Below are 26,265 nucleotides of genomic sequence, written 5' to 3'. Positions count from 1 at the left end.
AACATACATTTTTATTTCTTTATTCACTTTCTGTTTCTATTTTGTTCAGGAAAGGAATATTTTCCATTTTAAAAAATTTAATAAAAATGAAGTGCATCTCTCTTTACAGCCACAAAGTGTCAATCAATCAAAAAAAAAAAAAGCTGAGAGCTACTTTCAAAACCCCCACTATTCCTCAGGAAAAATACCTCAGTAATGCCAGCTTCCTCTCGCCGTCTTTGTATTATTTTCCTCCACCTCATTGCTGCAACTGCTAAATTCTTCTGGGATTCAGTTATTTCAGATGCAGCATTGAGTATGGAATTATTTCCCCATTCAAAATCTTCCTCCTAATGGGTGGAAAGTCTCTTATTCACTGCGATTCAGTCAACAACATGAAACAAGAAAAATCCCCAAAACAAGCAACCTATAGTTTAAAAACAAATAAAATACTCGTAACATTTATACTGGGTGCCCTTTGAGATATTTTTTAAAGGGAAAGTATGCTTTTAAATCACCCAAGTTCAAGCACCACTTAACCTAAATAATGAACTCTCAGCTTAAATCCATGGAGTAGCTAATTAAAGTGGGATTCAGTCATTTAAGACATTGCGGTGAGGCAAGATTTCAATTCATTGTTTCCCCCTCATGTATATCCGTCTTTATTCCATGGAACTCGGCAGCATATGTACAATTTGCCATCTAGACACTGCCCAGACCCAGACCTACTCAGCTTCAGCAAACTGACCACATCATTTGCTGCTTTTGTAAATTATATCAGCTTCATTTATGCCTTTGCACCATGAATGGTGTTCGGATGTTTTAATCTCCGATGTTTAAGTTTTGAATTTTGTATATTGTATGTTTTCATTTTGTAAGCTGCTTTGTGACACAGATGTGGTGGGAAAAAGCAGGGTACACATTTAAAAACAAAAACAAATACAACAGTAAAATAGTTTTTAAAACAGACTAAAATTTGCTTTAAAGTATGCCATACCGGTAGAAAGCATTGTACTGTTCTGCATGCATCCAGGTAGGAGCAATGAAGTACCCACTTTCCAGCTGCCATTGATGCCAAGAATTTCTCGTTGCCAATAGGGTGCCCCACTATTGTGTGGGTACACCTAGGGTCAAAGCACTGCTTCTCAAGCACCACTCCACCTAAAGAATGGATTTTAACTATAGTTATTTTTACAAGCAATTCCTACTAGAGGAAGGTCAGACATAGAAAGTGATGAGCTGTTTTGTAGGAGGAGGAGGAGTTTGGATTTGATATCCCGCTTTATCACTACCCTAAAGAGTCTCAAAGCGGCTAACAATCTCCTTTCCCTTCCTCCCCCACAACAAACACTCTGTGAGGTGAGTGAGGCTGAGAGACTTCAGAGAAGTGTGACTAGCCCAAGGTCACCCAGCAGCTGCATGTGGAGGAGCGGGGAAGCGAACCTGGTTCACCAGATTACGAGTCCACCACTCTTAACCACTACACCACACTGGCTGGCAAGCCAAACAACAACAACAACCAGATGGAGCCACAATATGCTCCGGTCACAGATTTCTTACCCAGCTCTTCAATCATATGGTAATAATCAATCCGTGCCTGAGGGCGAACAGAAGACAGCTGGAATCTGTACTCTTTTTTTGGTTCTTCAGCAGTCATTTGGTCTACTCTAATGACCTGAAAAGGTAAGTTTGGGGTGGGGGGAAGGAAAGGACAAAAAGATGTCATTGATTCCCAGCAGTTTGCCCCATCCATGTCCACACATACAATTTAATTCAGTCACACATTTTTAAAACATACATGATAAGCCCCTAGAGAGACTTAAGTTACATATTTGTTATTTTAAAAAATCACTTCAATATCTTTGCCTGAGTCCCTACTAAATGGCAAGGTATACAGTAGAAGCTATTTATTCTGATCAAGTATAGCTGAACGTATCAGAGCTGAAGTCCATCTATATGAAATATGCAATATACAGTAATTTAGCAGGTAGCACAAAGTCAACGAGCACTCCATGAAATGAAATACCTCCAGATATTTCAACCAATATGTCAGACCCTTGAAATCTTTGCAAAAATCATTCCTGAACTCCTAGTCCCCATTATGAAATTATTTTAACAGAGCAAATAACAGGTACTTCCTATTTCCTTCAACCTCTCCATTATTATTGAGCTGGTAGGAAAAAGCATATGGGATTTAAAGTAATTGCCAAGAAGCCACGGGGATAAAATATTTACTGTCTGCTGCGATCTATTATCTGCATGTTAATATTAAACTACTAACAACTTCAAATGAAAGTACAAACGAACACAGGAATACAACTTCTCAATTCAAATATTAATATATGAATCAGCATGCTGTCATAAGGCATACATTTGTTTTTGGCTGAGGAGCCACAGGAGGATTTGCCAAAGGAAAGGCAATGGCAGGAGCCAGCGGAGTTGGGATCAGATTATCTTCTTTCACAGGGATTTCTGGATTTCTACAGCCTGGAAGCTTTGGGACCTCAACCCAATCTGTTTTTGCAGGTTCATCAACTTCTACAAAGCCAAAAAAAAACATCAAATCACTAAAGCAGGCAAATATAAAACTGAACAGTTCTCAACAGAAGCCAAGCAGAAAATGAACAGGGGAGAAAAAATAATGTATTATTTAAATCGGAACCTTCAAAAGGGGCAGCCACAATCCAAAACATGTAACCCTGTTGGTTTAAATAGCCTATAAATAATCAAGACTGCAGCCTAAACTTACAGGAAATCCTTGTTTTACACAGGGGTTCAGTTCCAGACCCCTGTGCGTGTCGGTAGAGCACATGTAAGCCCGCTCCATCCCTTTTTGACGTTTTGGGGCTACTTTCTGGTTTAGTGCCATGCAAGTGTGTGTGATCATTCGGATGCGCCTAAATTGGGAGCCACCTGTGTTTGCCTACACATGAGAACAGTCTGACTGTAGAACAAAATTATCATGTAGTCTTAATGCTTTTCAAGTGCCACATAAACCATACAAAGTATAAAAAAACTTATTCATAATTCTATCATGTGAACATTTGGTTAATCAAGCCCACCTTCCATCCCTGACTACCTAAGACAGCTTCAACCTTTCCTTTGCCCCCATATTCTGTTCCAGACACATCCTTAAGGCCAATTTCTCAACTCCTTCCTACCCCTAAATATCTGGTGTGAGGAAGGTGTTTCAAATATACATGAATAAAGAGGCAAGGGGTTGTTTTTAAAATGGATCACCATTGGTATCCTCTGACACAAAGCAAGTATATAGTTAGTTGACAACAAACTACTCTACACTGGAATACACAATTCCTGGTAGCAACAAAACTACGTAACAATTAGATTGGGCCTAGCAAAAAATAATAATAATTGTACGTCAGATGGTAAAACTGTTAATGAATTCTTATCATTGTACCAGTGGTGAGGACTCACATGACTGAGGACTCCACTATACAAAGGAAATCTTCATTATATATAGAAAACTATGTCTGAGCTTAATTCTAACCTAGACTCCCCCCAGACATGCAGCATTTAAAAACAAATCAAAAACAGAGATACCTTCAATAATACTACTACACATCTACAGTTTTAAGTGAGCATAATCCAGGGGATTTTTTTTTAACCATGAAAACCAGCTATTTCAACTCAATCACACTGTTTTCTCTTCTTACCCATTTCAGCAATTTCCGTATCAGTAAAGGATTTTGTAAGCGAGAGGTCTCCAGCATTTACTGCAAGAGGTTGAATTTGTTCAGAACACTGTGAGGGGCTGCTGGGCCACTGAAGGTTACTAGCAAGCCTTGCCCTCTCTTCTCTTGCAGTGGGGTCATCCCAAATAATCTGTTCACTCTGTGATGGTTCTGTGTTGACATCCATTGCTACCTGGTGTGACTGCCTAAGGACCAAAATGAACAATGAGGATGTGCACTGCTTTAGTAAGTATACAAAGTTCTCTGTACAGCAGAGTTGGAAAACCTCTGGCCCTCCTGATGCAGCTGCACAACACCAGCACCTATTATACCTGATTTTCAGCTATGCTTTACTGGAGTTGTTGGCAGTTTGAAGTCCAGCAACATTTGCAGGGTCACGGGTTCCCTAACCTTGTGCAACAGTAATGAAACATATTGGGCTAGAACAAGCTTAGGTTTGCTGGACTTAGGTTACAATGCAGTCAATGGGATAATTTAGTCTCCCGTGCACTAGCATCGGAGAACTGCATTGACAGCTGGGCATTTAAAGTTTCTGTTGCAGACACTTACACAGCTCATCAGACAAGTCACTTTTCCGTTTAGAAATTTGTCATTCAGTCACACAAGCAGCTTCAGCAAAAACCTCAGAAGACACCTCTGGCTGCCTATGTGTAGCTTCCTAGGATGGTAGCCCAGAAATTCAAAATGTGTTCACATGTCACATAGTACCTTAGGGCTTCCAAGACTCGGCTACGGCCGTTACGGACAGAACGAGGGCCATCTGGAGTTGTTGGAGAATTGTCAAAGCCGTTCCTAGACAAAGATTTTCTTTGTCCTTGAAACTTTGCTAGTGATGTTGCAGTCATGATTTCCTGTAGCTGCCTTTGAAAGTTCTCCCTCATTTCCAGTGTCTGTGTTAAAACTGGAGTTCAAAAGAAATGTAAATAAATAACAGCTCTTTCTACTTAAAATATGTCAAACGCCATGTAATAAAAGCCATGTGGGCCCCTTCTTCACTGCATATTAGTTTCGTATACTTTGCCCTTCCATATTCCGTACATTTCAAGAACTCACTGAAAATTCTGCCCCTCATCCTGAGGTCCCAGGGGTGGGTCACACAAATTAAAAATACAACACTAAAAACAGTTTAAAACAAGTTACAATCACAAGAATAGGTTGGGCTCTAAAAGGTCAGGGTAAAGAAGTGCATCTTCAGCATATGGCAAAAACGGATGGTAGATGCCAAACCATACAATAATGCACACAAAGAGTTACCTCCTTTTGATGCATTCTCTTTTTCCACAGAAACTGCCTCAGTCACTTGATCCATAGTAACATCTTCTCTATCATTAGTATCCAACGCCATTTTCTGAAACAGTTGATGTTCAGGTCTTACACAAGTCATATCTCAGAACAGAAAAAGTATAGCAATTTGTCCTGTGTTCAATATTGATGCAAGGAGAATTGCATACAAACTTTACTAATAAAACCAACAAAAATATTCAACAGTCCAACAAAAGTAAATCTACTTCTAGGTTGTCACTATGACATTATCACAGGAAGCTGCCTTATACCAAGTCAGACCAATGGCTCATCTCTTTCAGTATTGTCTGCACTAGGAATGGGGAACCGATGCCCCCCCCCAAAATGTGTCTGGGCTGCAACTTCTATGTCCCCTGAACATTGGCCATTCTAACTGGGGAGACGATGGAGGTGAAGGCAAACAACATATGGAGTCCCCACTTGTGGTCTACACTGACAGACAGCAGATCTCCAGGGATCTTTCCCAAGCCTACCTGGAGATGCTGGGGCTGACCTACACGCACCACAGATAATCTACCATTAAGCTCTGGCCTTTCCTCCAAGTAGCTGAATGTGGTCATATAGCAGTCAAATAGTTTAGTCCTTTTACTTTCATAATGTTGTGAACACTAACTGCCATATCTACAAGAAACTGAAACTTTCAGCATTTATTAGATTACAGAATTAGCATAATCTAAGTGAAAACAATTGCAGAAAGCCATTCACTGTTTTGTTATTTATTCAGCCAGGTTACGGTTACTATAATGATTTTAAAACACACACACACACAAATTGCATCTACCATACCTCGTCTTCCTTCCCTGTTTTTTCAGCCGAATCTAGCCGATCTGAGAATCTGTCATCTTGAATACCACTAATATTCAAACTCATTTTAGGGTTATATGTGTAAGGATAGAGAGATTCAGGCAGCCGTTTATATTCTTGTGCACTCTGGAAAGAGTTAGTAGGGAGAGGAATTAATGCTACAAACTTAGAGCAAGGAAGTGAGCAATTTTATTTTATATTTGTTAAAGAAACATTTATTTTTCTGCCCAGCCAACAATAAATATGTTCCTCAAAAATGTTACTTTGTTGGTAGAACAAACAATCCTGTGGCACCTTAAAAATTAACAATTTTGCTGCAGCAGAAGCTTTCATGAACTAGAAACTGCTTCACTGGATGCATGAAATGTTTATTCACTGTTACCAGAGATTGGGGGGGGGAGGTGGGACCCTCTGGGGAGGGTCTCCTCACAAGGCAAAGACACAGGAGGCTTTGCTAAGGCCTCCCACCTAACAGCTGACATGTGTGGTAGAGAAGCATCAGCAGCCGCTGCTTCCCCGCACCTCAGCTGCGCAAGCTGCACGAGTCGCGGGGACAGCGTGGCTTGCACAGTTGACATGTGGGGAAGTAGCAGTGGCAGCGGCAGCTGCTCTACCCTGCACATCAGCTGTCAGGTGGGAAGCCTCAGCAAAGCCCCGCTATGCCTCTGGCTTGCAAGAAAACCCTCTCCAGAGCCCAAAGAGGATGTCCTCTTTGGGCACTGGGGAAGGTCTCCTTGCGAGCCAGGAGGACTCACCAGGGTGCTCCCTATATAAGCAATTTCAGTTACATGCACAGAAGAGTGAAACGTAACCCTAGCGTAAGTTGTGAGCTGCCTGCACACCACTTTAAAATGATAGTAATTAAGTGATAAACAGAGGCTTTAAAATACAAGCAAAAGCCTATCCAGGGCAATGGAGCAAGAGGATAGATGAGTGGGGGAACTCGAACTGGGTGTCACACAAGTAACTAAGGACAGAAGATGAGAGACATCTGAGTTGGAAGACAAATACACTGCAGGAGAGCTGAAAGAAAGACAGGAAATGAACTGAAGGGCTGAATGGTAGAGGAATAGATATCCAGGAAAATGTGCTGTTTACAGTGTATGTATTTCTGGCAGCTACTTTGCAGGGTCTTATATATTTCCTTTTCGGTCCCACACCAATCACTGGCTACTTAGTACTGCCACACCAATGGAAACAGCACTGCCCTTAGAATCACAAATATATTACTCAAGAGTACAAATTGCCAATGTGGTGCTCTCTAGATGCTGGGCTCCCAACTGTCCTCAGCCCCTAGCTAGTGTATCCAATAGTAAGGGACAATGATACTTTGAATCTAACAAAATATGGTGGCCCCCATATTGGCAACCGCTTACTCAGACTGCGTTTCTTGCTTAATAGCACTTTCACCTTATTCTATTTTAGCACAGTGCTTCAGCAACATACTTAGCAGACAAGCAGCAAGTGACAAGTTTTGCTGAAACACAATCAAGCTTTTGAAATACAGATGGACCTTAGAGGAACTGCAGTGTTAAGTGCACAAATATTGCCAAGCTACATTTATGGATCTATGAAACAGAAGTAGCACACATGGCACTTCATTTGAAGTTGCTGGACCCTTTTATTGCATAGCCTTATACTGCATGGAGACTGGCATGCACAGAACACTGCTTATGAATGATATCCAATTAAACTGAGAGTAGGCTCACTGAAATCAATTGACTTTAGCCTTAATATGATTAATGTAGGCTGTCACCCCATATACAGTGAGGGGGGGGGGGGAAGTATTTGATCCTCTGCTAAATTTGCCCGTTTGCTCTGACGAATAAATGACCAGTCCATAATTTTAATGGTAGGTTTATTGTAGCTGTGAGAGACAGAATAAAAACAGGAAAACCTCCAGAAATCCAGAATACAAAAGTCAGAGATTGATGTGTATTATAATGAGTGAAATAAGTATTTGATCCCTTTGCAAAAGATGACTTAGTACTTGGTGGCAAAACCCTTGTTGGCAATTACAGAAGTCAGGCGCTCTGCAAGATCTCAGTCCTTCACGGTGCAGTGTGTTACCAACTGTTTTCTTGGTGACTATGGTCCCAGCTGCCCTGATCTCATTGGCAAGTCCCCCCACCCCCCGTGATAGTTCTGGGCTGCTTCATCACTGTTCTCATGATCATTGCAACTCCACAAGATGAGATCTTGCATGAAGCCCCAGACCGAGGAAGGTTGACAGTTATTTTGTGTTTCTTCCATTTGCGAATTATTGCACCAAGCTGCTTGGCAATAGTCTTGTAGCCCAGCCCAGCCTTGTGCATTTCTACAGTCTTGTCCCTGACATCCTTGGACAGCTCTTTGGTCTTGGTCATGGTGGCTACTTTGGAATCTGCTGGACTGATTGCTTCTGTCGACAGGTGTCTTTTGTACAGGTACTGTAACAAGCTGGGATTACAGGTAAGACCTCTCCCTTACAGCAGGTGCTTTTAATCTCTGCTCTTTACATACAGTGAAGATACCAGGTAGCCTGACATCTGGCTGGTTGATAGGGGATCAAATACTTATTTCACTCATTATAATGCACATCAATCTCTGACTTTTGTCTTCTGGGTTTCTGGGGTTTTTCCTGTTGTTATTCTGTCTCTCACAGCTACAATAAACCTACAATTAAAATTATGGACTGGTGAAACGGGCAAATTTAGCAGGGGATCAAATACTTTTTCCCCTCACTGTATGCCCGATTTTTAAAACAGATTCAATTCACATAAAAAGAAGTCAATAATGACATGTTGTGCAACCTTCCCTTTCCCCCATCCTTGTGTTAGGAAAAAACTCTTTCTCCGTACCTCCAAAAGCCAGTGTTCCGACACTACATGTATGCCCCTTTCTTTAGCAGATTTGTATTCCCGGTTACTATCATTTTGCCTTCCCTGGTAGATGAAATGAGTTACAGTTTCATCAAAGCACCACCTAAAAGATATGCAAGACATGTTAAACTCCATGTTAAGTGATTTCCAGTTCTGTGAATGGGGGAGGGGGGACTTGTGGTTATCAGGATGCCAACTCAACATTCCTAACACTTGCACACACACCCCAAACTTGAACAGCTCTTAGAAGTAACATCCACCATCATCGCATGCAGGAGGGTCCAAAGGCCTCACCCCAAGACGACCAGGGATGCTGATCATTTTCTATGGTAAATATGCCCCCCCCCAAAAGAAGAATCCATCAGTCAACAAATATGGCGATTTAAAACCATACTTCGAGACCATGATCTATTTTTCAGGAACATAAATGTCCACCTGGTAATTCAAATTTAAAAGTCACATTTTGATGGACATCTTTCTAAGGTAGTATAGGAAGCTGCCTTATACCGAATCAGACAAATTCACCCATTAACTTAGTAGTGTTTACACACACTAGCAACGGCACTCCAGGGTTACAGGCAGAAGATATTTCCAGCCGATGCTAGAGCCTGAACCTGGGACCTTCTGTATGCAAAGTAGATGCTATACCACTGAACAATGGCCCCTTCCCAGGGTTATTCACCGTGTTACATTCAAAAACTGGAACAAAATTAATTAATTTATTCAATCTTTTAGAAAATAGGTTCTCAAAAGAGTTACAGGATAGATTTATGGCCTGCAAGTTACACAAAACAATCGCAGAAAGTCTCAAGCTTCCATTGCATTGATTCCAATAACTTACAAGACACAGCCACTTCTCAACAAATATAGTATTCTGAATGCTACTTCTCATATACATCATATCTATTAATTTGACCATCTCTGCACAATCATTCCCATCTAGTTGGAGCTTGTGGGTTTTTCCACTTATACACCCACTTTTTAAAAATTGTTATTAGAAATTTCATATTCTTTGACACATCAGCCCCTATCCATTAAATTAGCATAGAGCTTAATCCCAATCACAGCCATATAACACCAATTATATCGTCTCTAAAAATCACATGTTATCTGGTATTCCCACCACATATGCAAGAAGAAATTGGCATTTACAGCTGAAGGCTTCCAACACCTGAAACATGCAACTACGTGAATTTTATTAAGCCTAGCAAGTGTCAGATATCACCATAATAATATATACTGAGCTTTCTGTATTGATAAGCTCAGTGAAGAGTTATTTACTGAGTTCCAAATCATACTCCATTTTTGTTCAGATACAGTAAATCTGAGATCTCTTTTCCAGCTAGAGCTAGTTATAGGTCTCCTTCTTCCTTAGCTTCTGCTCATGGTTTGTTTAGAGAGAAACAAACCATGAGTCCAAGGTTTGGATGACACAAGCCAGATAATGGCTGTTTTTCCACCAGTACAGCAGGGGTGAGGAAGGAACAGTGCCCACAATTTCCGCAGCATGCACCGGCATACTGTTCATTCACATTAAACCGAAATTTATTTTAACTATGGTTCAGTGTGACTTGTGAACCAGACCAGTGAAATAAATTGCCTTACCCTCTAATTCCTCCCTCCATTTCCCTTTTTGCATTATGTGTACTAGATTGTAAACCTGAGGGCAGGACCATTAACTGCTTTTTATCTTTGTACAGCAACAGGAAAATTTTAGGCACTTGAATCATCATAATAATTTCAAGAGCTAAATGTCAAAGTCTTATCAGTGAAGAATTCTGTTAACTGCATGTACCTGTAATCTGCTCCAAGGGAAGCAGCAATGGCATTCAGCTCGCTCTGCTTTTTACTGAGCTTCTTACTCACACATATGACAACATCAGCTAGAGGCTTTGGCTCCTCTTCCTGTTCAAAATAGAATTAGCAGAAATGGAGTTCAGGGTCACATTTTCAAGGGTGAACTCACTTGTTTGTTTGTAATGTAATGAAAGAAAAGTTATTCTCCTTCCTTTCTCCTTCAATGCAATAGTTCAGCAATACCAAAATCATGAAGGTATCTCTAGAAATGTAATGCCAGTTATGACAGCACTGATTATTTGTTAATAATTATAATAATTGTCATAATATTTTTTTTATTTGTATCCTGCCCTCCCCAGCCGAGGCCGGGCTCAGAGCGGCTAACATCATAAAAACAACACAATATGCATAAAAACAGACATCAATTAATTAAAATATATCTTAAAATAAATTCAGACAACTTAAAACCTGGGCAGGTGGCAATTATCAGGTTGGAATTGAAGGTGGTTGATACTTGCCAGGACCAACTGTTTCCGCTGATCATACAAGGACCTGGGAGTGGGTTAAAGGATTTGGGGTGGGGTAGGTGGGAGTGAATCAAGGTGACCCCTTCCACCACCCATTGATAGCAAGTGAATTGGCAATGTCAAATGAGACAACACTGGTCATCTACATGTTCAGGAAGTACAGGCGCAGCCCATGGCTGGCTTGCGGATTAGAACCAAAGTGTGTAATTTCACTTCTTCCAGTTGACATACAACTGTGGTCACATCCCTCCTCTCCCCACGAAGTCATGCTTACTTCCAATTACAATTTGAATTCTGCTGCATTTAACCAATCTTTCTGTACAAACAAACATGCTATATTTGTCCAATCAATCTAAAACCGAAGCCTACCACTTGTTGAGTTGCAACTTTCAACCGAGGGCTTGCAGTGAGAGCAGCTGCTTGCCGAGTGCTGTTTGCTAAAGCCACTTTTAAGTTCCTGCCAATGACTTCTGAAAGAGGAGTACTCAGTTTTCTTTTTTGTGGATTAGAGCTCCCTGGAGTTTCCAAAGCTGCTAGTGCATCCTGAAAAGCAATTAAAATGCACTCATTTAACTGTGCATAGGTTTCTTTGCTCAAAGGGATTTTCACGCGATAAAAATGTCTTTACAAGTTATTAAAGGTAGTTTACATATTTCTTCTAATTCAATGATAATCATAGTCATCATCTAATAAATAAACTGGGAATAGAAAGGAAGGGGATAAAAGAGGGAGGTTGCTATAGGAGAAAGAAGATTTGCAAGGTATTTACCTTTACATCAAAAGAAGGTTTGAACAGCTTGTCTTTAGATAAAAATTTAGATGGTGTGTCAAGATGCAGGGATGGTTCCTTCTGTACTGGTTTCCCCGCTTGTGAAGGGCTTGGCTTGTTATCAATATGATGTGATGATACAACCCTCTGGAAAGCTTTACTCTGGAACCGATTCATATCCAGAGGTGTCACAGCTGTTCTTCTTCCAATTTCAAGGAGGCTGCTGGGATGGTCACATGTATTTGGAGATGCCGAATCCGTCCCTGCCTCAGCTGGATGATTTGTGAAACACTCTTATTTTTGTTGAGTAAAAAAAATAAAATTTAAAATTAAAGCACCATCATTATTTTTTACTTATTTCTTTTGAATACAGTTTTTGTAATGGAGCATCTAATTAGGTTCTTTTAGCTAACAATTTTTTCAATTTTTATATGGTGCTAGGGATGATGCTACAACCCACCTTTGGTAAAGATCTGAACCAATAGTGGGTCCTGACCTACCAGCAGAAGACCAATGCTAACACTGCTTTTCTCCTTTCACAGATGGAAGTGAACATTCTAAGCCTTTTCTGGTTGTGTCTTATAACTGTGAAGTTATAATTCAGCAACTATGCTGAATTGGGGGGTGGAGGGAGGGGAAATAAATTTCACTTATAGTGAGGGTTGTGTGGAAATTAGGGTGATGAGTGGCCACTTATATGTTTGCCCTGGTTAGCAGGGGGGGGCTGGGGGGGAGGCACACAGATAATTTATCCAGGTGAGCAAAGTCAAATCGCAACTCATATTCAACATTTTTAATATTTTATTTATTGAAACAAGGAATCCATATTGCATAGATTAGGAAGCACCATGTAAAAGTTCTAAGCTCCTAAAAAATCTCTCTTAAAATCTTACGGTCTCAATACTTAACAGCTCAAAGAACTGAGTCTAGGGCAACATAAATAACTTAGGTCCATTGATTTCGATGGGTCTACTCCAAGTATGACTAATGTTGGATCACTCTCAGCATTTAACATATCAATATGCTGCCAGTAGATGCTCAGGATTAGGATGTCTGCAAGTAAGCACAGGATACATCTGCCTTACACAATCATGCTACTGAACACACCTACAAAGCTTCAAATGAACCAACCTTCAGTGTCTACATTGTCAATAAGGAACTTGCTGTCATCAGCCTTCTTTCCTGTCCTTGCAGACTCCAGCAGCCAAGCCATAGTAACAGCAGGAAGGTTCCACTTCTTGGCAGCTTCATACTTTGAACCTTCCGGCTCTTTCACCACCAGGTGGGTGCTGACAAGCATTCCTTTCCTTGGGTTGGCTTTTCTCACAAAGAATTCTTGCACTCTGTAATCAAAGCGAGGTGACATTTCCATACCAAGTCACACTACAACATTACCCTTAAAATAAGACCTGAACGCTACTTCATATATGTTCACAATATGCTTGCCTCCTTAAGACCAACACGGTGATTTAAAGTAAAAGTGATAAATCACAGTAAGTACATTTCAACAGCAATTTCCATCGCTGAATTGATTTTTTTAAAAAAAACAAAAACAAAAACAAAGCTTACAAGTTTTCTCCTCTCTCCAAAATCTATGCACTAATTCATGGGGAGGATTGTGTCTCTTTTGTATCACAGGGAAAGTCTTGCTTTTTTGTTCCTTTTTAGGTGCGTTGTTTGATGAAATATGTTAAACTGTTCTGTATTTTTGTATGTATTCTGTATTTATAGATGTATCAAATTGTGGTGGGCCATGGCTCTGAGCAACAGGTTCTTACCCTTTTGATATTTTGGAGGTGAAACATTACAACTTGATTCTACAAAAATAACAAAAATAAAGACATACTACATACCTTGCCCCAAGCAAATGTGCCAAATATATTAAAGAATCTCTTTCTGCCCCATTAAACTGACTGAAAGACAATACACATTGTTGTAACGGAGTGTTTCCTTCCTTCACTGGCACGGGTGTGAAAAGTGGACTTGATTGGGGATCTAATAGGGACTGCTGTTCCAAACACGTCACCTAAAGATGAGGAAATAAAGATTAACCAATAACCTAGATATTCTTTCAAGTACAATACAGAAGTTCTGAGAAAACAAACCACTGTACTCTATATACAATGTTGCTGGCATCCATCTGTCTTGGGAGACAGTGCAATACACTCTATATCTTTCCGGGACTGTAGTAATGCTGTTACACATATTTATCTGGTAACTGTCTAGTTGTTTAATGCAACTGGGAAATTAAACTATGGTTCAGTACATAAAGCTACTATTTATTGTTTTGCAATTGTCATAATATTTGGCACCACAATTCATCTGCTTTATTCAGATGTATCAAGCAATTAACTGTAGCAATTGCTGGATGACATTTATTAACCATCTTCCAGTGAGTCTCTGGGTTCAGCTTATGAATGTGGACAGATCAAATATCTGCAGCACAGGATTTTTGTGATTGGAACAGGGATAAATAGAAAACATAAAATACATATGTAAGATTCCTAATTTGGTGAGGTTTTGTGTGTGAGTGAGAGAACACATTATTTTGGCATATGCCATCCCTCAATGCAAATTTAAAGTTAGCAGCAACATTTTTATTTACCGACAACTTTTCTTTTTGCACATTCTATGTATTATCCTATGACATACTTACCAGCCATGTATTTGTAACCACATCTCCTACAGTTGCTTCCACCTTGTAGCCAAGTAGAGGAACCACAGCATAGTCAGCAATAGCTTTACTTTGTTGAGACAGAACCTTCCCACCATTCTCTTCAATCAGAGGCCTCATGCAGGATTCATCCTCTTTACCAAAACCCAGAAGGATGAACCTCTTTCTGTTGAACAAGGCTCCTTCAACGACTGTAGAAGTTTCTGCCAAGGAATTATGGCTGGCACTGAACTCTTTTTCTTCTTGAAAGGCAGTGTGATCAATATCACTGTAATTATTGGCATCAACTGGAAGGGAAGGAAATGTTGCTTCAAAACTAATATTAAAGTGAAGATGTGTTGACCATGAAAAGGAGAAAACGTTCTCCAAGTTAAAGTTACTAGGCCGAAGAGATCTTGAACTGGAGTCCTATCACTTCTTTACACATTAAAGAGGTTACCCTCTTTAATTATTGCAATCCACCAAGCACTTCTTTCACACAACTGTCTTTCATTTCAGCAAATACTGAACTCAAAACTTACGCCCCTCCCCTGCAACCAACTGAACACAACCAACCAAGTTCTAGACCCCCTAACCTCTCTCAATGTCAATATATATAAACAAAGGACCTATCAACATGATGCTGACATAGCCCCTATACTACCGGTAACACTTCTGTAGAATGAAATAACAGCAGCCCCCCTCATCTCTCTCTCCCTTCTCTATCCCCCCAACTGTACTTTCCTCTGCTTGTTTGTCTGTTTCGTAACACAAGAAAATCTTTAATAAAAACTTATTTTTTTAAAGAGCAAATGCTGAACTCTTTAGTAAGCCCCCATTTAAAAAAAAATAAATGTGATTGTGTAGCAGCTGAAGTAGCACCAAGTAAATCATGCCCCATATTTTAGAAGCAAATTGCACGTTTTCAAATGAAAAATATGAAGAGGTTCCATAAGATGGGCTATATCTGCCCCTTAGTTTCCCTAAGAATCAGGGTGACTGGGGGAAGGGAGGCAAAATAGGGAGATGATTGAAAAGCAAGTCCTCAGAGAACAATTAACAGAGGTGGCAGAAGGCCAAAGAAATGCAGTGGCAAATGAAAAGAAACAGGCCAACTACAGATGGAAAATCTGGGAAATTTTACACATGCTCTAAGGATAAGATAAATTGTGAGGTTCTGGTGGAATAGTGAGAGAGGTCAACATAAGGGAGCTGTAGATAGATGGGGATACTGGAACAAGGAGAAGAGGCAACATTGTGTAGCAGTCTTACCTACTGTGGACTCATTAGCTGAATACTGAGACAGAAGAGCTTCATCCGCTTCCGGAGCCAGCACTGTTTTCACAACTTCTTTCTTTGAAAGACTGCTTCTTTTAGGAAAGATAGGCTGCTCTAAAACTGGACTGTTAAGTGGCTGATAGTTTTCCGAAGTGTACTGATCCTTAGGTAGTAAATAACCTTTTCTAAAGCATTCCAACAACCATTTTGCTGTCACAATATATGGCCTATAAAACAAAAAATTAAGTTACTATAGGCAGGAGGCTATAGGCTTCCATAAAGGAACAACCATATTTTACATTGCTGCAATGAAGCACAGGCAAGGATCGGATTTTTTAAATATAAAGAAGTGGCACACAGAGATGTGTCCAAAACACACCCTTTGATGCTGTAAGAATAAATACTTGTTATCTTGGGAAAAGATGTGGAATACATGATCTGCAGTCACAATCCATGTTTCTGTCCCTGTATGTTCAAGTGAAATCAGAGGGCTTACATTTACTTCTTTTGACAGGAGCACTGTTACAGAGAATAAAGCCCGTAAACAGGCATAGCCAAACTTGGCCCTCCAGATGTTTTGGGACTAAAACTCCCCTCATCCCTAGCTAAAAGGACCAGTGGTCAGGGATGATGGGAACTGTAGTCCCAAAACATCTGGAGGGTCAGGTTTGGCCATGCCTGCCGTAAGACAATCACTTTCATTTAACTCTATAAAACCTTTTCAGTAATTTACACTGAAATATACACTTCAAAATGTGAATCACTGCACACAAAAGGATATGCAATGGGGAGACCATTTATTGTTATAAATACTTTAATATAAGGGCCATATGCTGGCAGAAGTTAAGGCTCCAATCGTATACCCATTACCCAGGAGAATATTCCAGAGAATAGAGCAGGACTTACTTCTGAGTAGATATGTATAGGATTACACTAAAAAAAGGTAAAGGTAAAGGACTCCTGGACGGTTAAGTCCAGTTGAAGGTGACTATGGATATTCATCTCGCTTCAGGCCGAGGGAGCCAGCATTTGTCCACAGATAGCTTTCTGGGTCATGTGGCCAGCATGACTAAACTGCTTCTGGCACAACGGAACACTGTGACGAGTGCCAGTGCGCACAGAAATGCCATTTACCTTCCCGCCACAGCGGTACCTATTTATCTACTCACACTGGCGTGCTTTCGAACTGTTAGACAGCCCTGTTTAGGGAAGCTTTTAACATTTGATGAATCATTGTATTTTAATATTCTGCTGGAAGCCGCCCAGAGTAGCTGGGAAAACTCAGCCAGATGGGCAGGGTATAAATAATAAATTATTATTATTATTATTATTATTAGGTTGACAGAAGCTGGGAAAGAGCAATGGGAGCTCACCCTTTTGCATGGATTAAAACCGCCGACCTTCAGATTAGAGAGCCCAAGAGGCTCAGTAGTTTAGACCACAGCACTACCTGCGTCCCTTTAGAATTGCACTACAAGACGTGTTATTATCAGTACCTCTGTGTGGTCTTCTTCAAAAACAGTTTAAGTTCATCATCATCATAGTCGCCCACAATGACATGTGTCACATCTTCATTGAGTTGATTAAAACGAACACCACCTCCAGAGTTAATAAGCTTTCTCATCTTATCTAATTTTCTGCCACTAAAGCCACAAAGGTAAATCTACAAGAAAGGGTAGAGAAAAATGCAAGTTTACTGGCACACTGAGAGACTCCAAATTCAGTCACAGCTTTATTTTAAATTCTCTCCAGCAGCTTCCACTACTAAATCCGTAAGTTCCTGAACCTATGTCTCCTACTGATTGTCAACTTTTACAATTATCAGTAACCAAATGCATGAAGACAACTAATCTTGACTGCATTTAATTCCATTACAAGGAAAACCACAAAGGAAGCAGCTAGGCTATGTGAGTGGTGTCCTAGGAGATCATCTTAATACCTTTAGCTGCCTGCCCTGACTTTAGGACAGCAATGCTCCCAAGCAAGTCACTCATGAATTTAATACCTAATTCTGCTCAGGAAAACTCACAAACTATATAGTTTGAGGTGTCCAAAATGTCTGTATTCTCATCATCAGTATCATCAACAACATTTATTACTTGGGTATATTCACATGTTAGACATACTCTGCATCCATCTAGCAAATCTTCAGGTGCTTGCAAAGAACTTGTATCCAAGCTGTTCAGGTCATCTGAAGAGGGATCCAGCCTGCTATTCATAGTAGAATTACAAGAGGTTTCATTAACACCGCTTAAATTAATATTTGAAATGTGGCTGACATCTGAGAGTGTTCGACCTTTGAATAAAATGCAGATAAAGACAAAAGTTAAGAGTTATTTTGGGGAAATGTTATATCTACTACCTTTTTATTTTGGTATAAGAAAAAAGGGTAAAATGCCAAGGTTATTATTTATTTTAGCATTTATTAACTATTAGCTCAGTTCTATCACACTGAACATAGTGGTCTGCTATTGTATACAGACAGAACTCACTTTCTGCTTCCTAATGTTTATTCAGGGTCCCTCCAAGAAGACAGATTGTCCATTACTCAAAATAATTATTTCCCAAGTTATGGATTTTCTTCTGTCCTTAAGGAGGGAATGTGGACCGAAGAAAGAAGAAATTTAAGTTACAGGTAGGTAGGCATGTTGGTCTGCCATAGTCGAAACAAAATTTAAAAATATATATCTGAAGAAGTGTGCATGCACACAAAAGCTCATACCAATAAAAAACTTAGTTGGTCTCTAAGGAGCTACTGGAAGGATATTTTTTTTATTTTGTTAAGAAATTTAAGGGAATTCTTGTTTTTCAACCTAGGATAGCTCAGTTGGAAGAGCATGAGACTCTCAGGGTTGTGGGTTCAAGCCCCACGCTGGGCAAAATATTCCTGCATTGCAGGGGTTGGACTAGATGACCCTTGTGGTCTCTTCCAACTCTACAACTCAATGATTCTATTATTCTAAATATATTTTAAGGATTTAAGGATTTCATACAGTATTTCATACAGGGATTTAAATAGAGAACAAAAACAATATATGGAAGAAATATTTTAACTACAGTAAACACTTAAGGTTGCAATCCTAACACACTAGCAAGTACAGCCCAATGAACACAATACAAGGGATTTTTACTACTGAATATGTACTCTGCATGCATTTAATCCTCAGTATACTAACAACCACGGGCCTTGTTTTCCCCGTGGGACTATGGCAAGACTATGGCAGGATATTGTAGTCATCCTGCATACTAACAGCAAGCTCATTCGCAAAGTGTGGATTATTATAAAGCCCAAACAACACCATCCATACACAACAGAGGGATATCAACAGGCTCAGAGAAGCCATGGCTGGAACATTAATCAAGAGCACTCCAAGCTACAACATTTTTTTGCAAGCCCTACTTGTCTACTTGAAAAACACAACAAGGATGCTCTTGCCTTGGGCTCCAAACATTTCCAAAATTAAAAAAAATACTAGACTAGCACAAAGGTTGTCAAAGTTTATGAGCCAAAAATTCTGCAAAAATAGACATTGAAAGTGATAAATCAAATCAGAATGCTATAAATATCTCTAATTTTTCTGTTCATAGAGAAGTTAACACATTACAGAACTTAATACTTACTATCGGGCTTGCTAGTTAGGCTAGTAGGAGTTGATGTGCTTGGTGCAGTTTCTTGCTTTGCTTTAAGGTCGACTGTATACATGGATTCATCCTGGCAAAATCCCTTCTCAATGCTGTCAAAAAACCACTGGGCTGAAATGCAGTGGACATTCCACCTTCTTGCGCATTCATATTTCTGCCCTTTCCCAAGTATAAAAACAAACACAGTTAAAGTTAATATTAAAATACAATTCCTCAGATAAATATATAGGGACAGATATTCTAGCATTTTTTAAAAAATAGCAAACTTTTGTTTCTTAATTCCTGTTTCGGGTGATACAGCACCCAAGATTAAAATACATCCTCAAGAGAAAACCTAAAGAAACAAAACATTGCAGTCAAACCACAACTATTTAAGTGTTGGTTTAACCATTCCAGCTAGGCAGGAAGTAAAACACAGCTAGCAGAAAACAACACATTCTTTTTTTAAAATTAGCAACTGTGATTTTAACATACTGTCAATTTGCACCCAGATGTTATTTCTTCATTTCAATAGAACCTATGTCCAAATAAATGTGCAAATGCATGGCAGCCTTAGTTTATTATTTTCAATCTAGCACACTGCTGTTACTCAAAGATATACATATGCCTGATTCCATTACACACTCTGGCCAAACCATATGCAGATTTAACACAATGAATTCAGTCAATCAGGAAGTTTATTCGGCTTTACGCCCATCATAAAACACAACACAACAAAATAAATCAAATAAAACAGCGGCCAAACCATATGCAGATTTAACACAATGAATTAAATTCCTTGCATCATTTTCAGGCTCTGGAAAAAGCTGTTCTAAATTTGGCCAAATGCAGTCCTGTTAGTGATAAGACAGGTGGGCAGTATTCAGCCCACGGGCAATAAGGCCCTATTCTTACCTATTTGCCCTCTGGCATCCCTCTACGTACTTGCCGATAATGATGGTGAAATGAATGGATGATGAATGAGGTGCATGCTTGTGTATAGAGTAGGGAGAAAGAAAATGAATACATGAAGGAGATGAGAGATATGGTAAAGAGTGATGAAGTTGTGCTCTGTCTCTTTTCCAGGTTTGGTCCTACTCACTGCCAGCTCTGGGCTCACGCATCAGCAGTATGTGCCCACAACTGTTTTCCCTCCAAGATAATGTGGTCCTCAACTTCAAAAGGGGTATCTACCCCTAACACAGAGTGTAGAGGAAAGAAAATGGTTGCTTGTGAGAGTACTTGAAAAAGTATTTTCCATTTTCCCAAAGTAATTAAAGTAGTTCAGTGGTTTTTTAGTGTCCTTCCTTTGGGAAAAGAGAAGCATTTTCCTTCCATTTATGTGAGATTGTGAACAATGGATTGTGTGGCATTTTTGTTGCCATGAGGACTCTGTTCATTGATTTGTCAGATAGCACACCATAGATGGCAGCATAAATAGCTTGCTACCGGTACTTGACGTGTTTTGCAGCATGTCAAATTAAAACTACAGTAGACTACATTCAAGATGTGAAACCAAATTATTTTACACAAATACTCCTGAATTCAACAAATACATTTTTATTTTTATTTTTATCTTTATTACCTTTTGGTTCTTGAACAATAAGATGGGTACATTCATTCATCTTAAGTTGCCCTGTATACTGACCACCATTCTCGATAGTGATACGCTGGACTGCTTTTCGGTCTGCACTGCTTAAACCAGTCACACAGATTGTACAACCAAGAAACAAAGGGCATAGGTAGTCTCCCATATTGAGGTCTGTATATCTAAACATCCTGTTGGGAACAAGAGCAATAAACGTATGTCTTGCCATTTCTCTTCATTAGCAGAAAAACAGAGTTGTGCATGAGTAAGTAAAGCCAGTACAGAATTTAATGGCTATGCAACAGAGCCCATGATATATCATCATTCTTAGGTGTTTAAACCTTCTCCTATAAATCCAAGTAAAGAACAATACAGTGGTGCCTCGCTAGACGAATTTAATTCGTTCCACAGGTCTATTCTTATAACGAAAAATGTGTCTAGCGAATCCCATAGGAATGCATTGAATTTTTTTGAATTTTTTTTTGCCCATAGAAACTCATTAATTGAATTTCAATGCATTCCTATGGGAAACCGTGATTCGCTAGACGAATTCTTCGTAAAATGAATTTGTCTAGCGAGGCAACCTCCTCTAGAAAAATCCTTTCTTTAAGCGAAAATTTTGTCTTACGGGGCGTTTGTTAAGCGAGGCACCACTGTATGTCTTTTTATGTTAATGGTAAAATAAAAAAAATTCCTTCAGTAGCACCTTAAAGACCAACTAAGTTTTTATTTTGGTATGAAAGCTCGTACCAAAATAAAAACTTAGTTGGTCTTTAAGGTGCTACTGAAGGAATTTTTTTATTTTGCTTCGACTCAGACCAACACGGCTACCTACCTGTAACTATGTTAATGGTGTGAAACTTGCACTTTGCAACATGATTACTAACATATATGTTTAAATTACTATTTGGAGAATACTGTACTGTAGCTCAGAATTTTTCAAGTAGTCAGTGTTAGAAACTGAGATATGAAAGCTAGGAGCTAAATAGAACCTGAAACCTAGGTTATGGGTGCAACAAAAAAACCTGAAACCTAGGTTATGGGTGCAACAACAGAATGTCTAGGTGGACTTTTTTATAACAAGAATACAAAGCTGAAAATGACTGAATGCAGCTAAAATATTATGTTCATTTTTCACATGGTCTAGTCCTTCCCCTGCCCACCCCTCTAATATTCTTAAGAGGATTTCTTCTCCAGTCTTCAGAGAGTAGCTGGAAGTGGGGAGGCAGAAAAAGGTCCTCCTTTCCTTCCACTCTGCAGTTTTAATCTGAAATCTTAGGAGCCCAGAGCTCAGAAACTGCTCACGCTAATGAAATTCCCTGTCGCAAAATGCGCCTAGAACAATGGGAGTTTCGAACACTGCAAGTACTATTACTTTTCTAACTGCACAAATGTAGTCTTACCTATGTTGGGATTTATCCCACAATGCTTTTACCCAAGAGGGAAGCAAAATGGGTTTTTTTAAGTTAGCAGCAACTAAATATTTCTTGCTTCCGACTTCTCCCGCTATAAGATGTGTTACTGACACATTAAGATCTCTATATACACGGCCGCCCATCATCTGCACATACTTGTGGACCTCTTCCTATGAAAGAGAAAAAACAGCAGCAAATGAAAATAAACCAAGACAAAGCAGATCAAATGAGGATTAGCAAAACACTATAAACAAAAACAATATAAAGCTAACAGAAGTACAGCTGAAATAGTGTCCAGGTGTGCCCAGCACATTTAGTAGACAATACTGGCAGACTTAAGAGGATTCAAGGAAAAGCAAAAATAAAAATAAAAAACATGCTTGTGATGCACATTTTTGTTGTAAAACATCCTTAAACCCAGATTGGATGAAAGGTGGTACATAAATGTTTCAATAAATACATAAAATAGCAGTGTCAAAGTAGGTATTTTCAGACTGCGAAAAAAGAAGACAGGGAAGATTCATGATAATCTTGAAATGTCTGACAACCTTTCCCCTGTAACCTTTCCCCACTGTCAAAAGAAAAGGAAAAGTACTATTAATATGTATAAATTAGTAGAGAACAGATCTGTGTTACATATTACTAAAGCATTCCTAAATCAAAGAGAAGGGCAATGGAATATAATTTCTTAAGGTATAAAATTAAGATATAAAATTAAGGTAAAAATTAAGGTATAAAATTCTTAAGGTATAAAATTGATGTGATTAGTGGTTCACAAAATCAGACATTTATTAATGATGTTTTAAGCAAGGTTCTTGCTGCACTGAAGAATTTTGGCCCTTCTGGTCTTGATTTCAAAGCATCTATGGCAAATCTATCTATTTAGTTGAAATGGGTGACATTTTGAAAGACAATTTGACTCCTAGTTATGACTAGATGCTTACAATAAGATAAACACCCAACTCTATAAAATACGTCATTAAAAGAATTACCCTAGTTTCTTTTTGAAGGCTTGTACAGGATATAGTTACATCAGCCATTGTCATATTAAATACTGGATGGTCGGCCCTTGGCACACATCGCTGGTTCTGCATACAGTAGACAACTACTTGTGGTCCAACAATTCTGCAACCAAGCTGAAACAATAGATAAGACAAAACAAGATGGCAAATAGGAACTTTTTCCTTAGAAAAAACTGTTCTCCCACACTCCCAATACACATGGCACACCTAAACAAAAAACAAATAGACAAGTTTGGTGCCAAGGTTGCAGGTTTGATCCCCAAATGAGACAGCTGCATATTCCTGCATTGCAGAGACTTGGACTAGATGACCCTTAGGGTCACTTCCAACTCTAGAAATCTATGATTCTGGGTCAATACATATCTTGCAATACTTATAATAATAATAAAAATTTATTTATACCCCGCCCTCCCTAGTCAAAACTCCTCAGGGCGGCTCACACCAATAAAATTACAATAAAACATAAAAAGAAATTGATTAAAATACAGATTAAAATACAGTATTAAAATTTAAAATGCAGCCTCATTTTAAGTAGTCCATAAATCCAAGCCATGAGGGAGGAAAACACAGGGGTCAGACTAAGTCCAACCCAAAGGCCAGGCGGAACAGCTCTAACAAACTAACAAAATACTAACAAAAATACACTAACAAAATACACGTGGACAACTGTTCAATCAGATGACACTGGATTATTCCAGAAGGCAAATAATGACATATAAACCATCTATTTCTTCATTCCATTTATAGCCCCAATATCCAGATTAGGTTCTGCTAGTCCAGTGTTCATAATAATAATAATAATAATAATAATACAGTGTTACCTCGCAAGACGAATGCCTCGCGCAATGAAAACCTTGCAAGACGAAAGCGTTTTGTGATGTTTTCGGCACTTCGCAAGACTAAGTTTTCTATGGCCGCGCTTTGCAAGACGTAGTTTTTCGACGGTGTTTTTTGCCGCGGCAAACCGCACTTCGCAAGACGAAAATACGCAAGACGAAGCGACTCGCGGAACGAATTACTTTAGTCTTGCGAGGCACCACTGTAATTATTATTATTATTTATTTATACCCCACCCATCTGGCTGGGTTTCCCCAGCCACTCTGGGCGGCGTCCAACAAAATATTAAAATACAATAGTCTGTTAAACATTAAAAGCCTCCCTAAACAGGGCTGCCTTCAGATGTCTTCCAAAAATCTGGTAGTTGTTTTTCTCTTTGACATCTGGTGGGAGGGCATTCCACAGGGCAGATGCCACTACCGAGAAGGCCCTCTGCCTAGTTCCCTGTAACTTGGCTTCTCGCAGCAAGGGAACCGCCAGAAGGCCCTCGCCACTGGACCTCAGTGTCTGGGCAGAACGATGGGGGTAGAGACGCTCCTTCAGAACATCTTCAATGTTGGGTCCTCAGATGTTGGTTGACTCCAACTCCCATCTTCCCTGACCACTGGCTAAGCTGGCGGAGGATGATGGGAGCTGGAGTCTAACATCTTGCAGAACATTATGTAGTCTACACTTGAATCCCACAGGAACATACAGAAATGTTCACATAAATCTGTTCTCCATGAAACAATTAAAAACAGAGGTGAGATACTTCTACATTCACTTCCTTCCCCACCCAATAACGTGTGTGTGTGTGTGTGTGTGTGTGTGTGTGTGTGTGTTTTAATTACATGAACAGATTTTCAATTCTTTTAGAATTTATCAAGATACTGCATTAACAAAGTCACTATGTAAATAAAACACGAACCTTTTGAAGGTGATTAAAAACAATGCCACTGAACTGATCACAAATATAAAGGGATTTGTCATTCTCTTGTATCCTCAGTGCAGCTGTATTTTCAAGAATCTGGAGAGATTCTTCAGACTGAAATTCTTTGATGGACTGCAAAATATAACAAAAGCAGTAGGTAAGTATTCTGTAGATTTGCAAACACAGTTTCTTTCAATATAAACAATGGTTGCACTGAAATATGTCTTTACTTGGTGATACTAAGTACATCTTCATATTCAATTCAAAATATTGGGCCAGTTCATAAATTCGTAGGTTCTCAGAGAGAAGATTGCAGCTGCTGCACTATATAGCTTAGAATTACATCTGAACCAGGGTTTGTTGTTTAAGTTCTCCAGACAAACTACAAGAGACAAGTCATAAAGAAAACTTGGCTACAATTTGTGCTTTGTTTACAGTGAGATAAACCATTAAATTGCTCTTTACTTTTTCAACACACAAACCTTAATAATTAAAATACATATAAAAAGATATTCATTGAACACATTACATTCACAGACCAACTCCATGTACTAAATAAGCTTACCTCAAGGGCCTGAAGGAAAAATTCTGAGTTTTCTGCAGACTTTATAAACTTCACAAAATATGGTTCCTTGCTATTTTTCATTGTTTAACTAATGAAGAAATAGGAAAGCAGATTTAACTTCATTTAGAAAGGAAAACTATTAAGAACAGATTAGTGGAAGAATCAGTTGCTAGTGGAAACCTATGCATGTGGATACTATGGCACAGACCAATTTTTACCAAACTATGTTTTCTGCTTTAAGATACAGTAACAACCCATTTGACGAAAATAACAATGTCCTCTTTATTAATGGTGACTACTACTGATTAGTTCTCTTCGTTTATATTCCTATCAGTTATTCATAAAATATTTTATGAGAATATACAGCCCCCATTTATGTTTGTTGTCTGGGAAGTTCAGGATGGAGGCGCACACACTGCCCGGGCTTGCACCCCAATGTAGCTTGATGTGGCCTAATGTGGCAGGCAAGGCAGGGGTGTTTCAACTTCCCAACAATCCCTCTTCAGGTGGGACTGCTGTAGGCCAGGTGCTTGACTGCACCTGTCCACTTCCACTACCACACATTGAGGAAGGAAAACAGGAGGCAGCTGTTGGCTCCAAACCCCATGGGCAAGCACAAACAAT

General features: G+C 39.3%; 1 protein-coding gene across 3 annotated transcripts in view; it reads right to left on the bottom strand.

The window, feature by feature from the left end:
- The window catches only part of TOPBP1 (DNA topoisomerase II binding protein 1), a 38,233-nt gene that overhangs the window by 10,681 nt on the left and 1,287 nt on the right, over positions 1-26,265 (bottom strand). For 2 of the 3 annotated variants that reach the window (XM_035128892.2, XM_035128893.2), the window contains exons 2-25: positions 25,642-25,729; positions 25,074-25,208; positions 23,300-23,443; positions 22,296-22,477; positions 20,890-21,083; positions 19,305-19,484; positions 17,810-17,979; positions 17,180-17,346; positions 15,678-15,910; positions 14,409-14,713; positions 13,606-13,778; positions 12,884-13,095; positions 11,753-12,045; positions 11,353-11,526; positions 10,455-10,564; positions 8,639-8,762; positions 5,781-5,924; positions 4,947-5,040; positions 4,401-4,593; positions 3,654-3,877; positions 2,351-2,517; positions 1,540-1,654; positions 977-1,140; positions 189-329 (exon numbers count right to left, since the gene is read on the bottom strand). In XM_035128892.2, the coding sequence (XP_034984783.1) occupies positions 189-329; positions 977-1,140; positions 1,540-1,654; positions 2,351-2,517; positions 3,654-3,877; positions 4,401-4,593; positions 4,947-5,040; positions 5,781-5,924; positions 8,639-8,762; positions 10,455-10,564; positions 11,353-11,526; positions 11,753-12,045; positions 12,884-13,095; positions 13,606-13,778; positions 14,409-14,713; positions 15,678-15,910; positions 17,180-17,346; positions 17,810-17,979; positions 19,305-19,484; positions 20,890-21,083; positions 22,296-22,477; positions 23,300-23,443; positions 25,074-25,208; positions 25,642-25,722 (4,119 nt within the window). In that variant the 5' untranslated portion in view covers positions 25,723-25,729. The other variant, XM_060280637.1, reaches the window with a different exon arrangement.

The sequence above is a fragment of the Zootoca vivipara genome, chromosome 12 (assembly GCF_963506605.1).
Source record: "Zootoca vivipara chromosome 12, rZooViv1.1, whole genome shotgun sequence".
Classification (NCBI taxonomy): domain Eukaryota; kingdom Metazoa; phylum Chordata; class Lepidosauria; order Squamata; family Lacertidae; genus Zootoca; species Zootoca vivipara.
The sequence above is the reverse complement of the archived record's forward strand: the minus strand, read 5'-3'. Positions and strand labels throughout refer to the sequence as shown.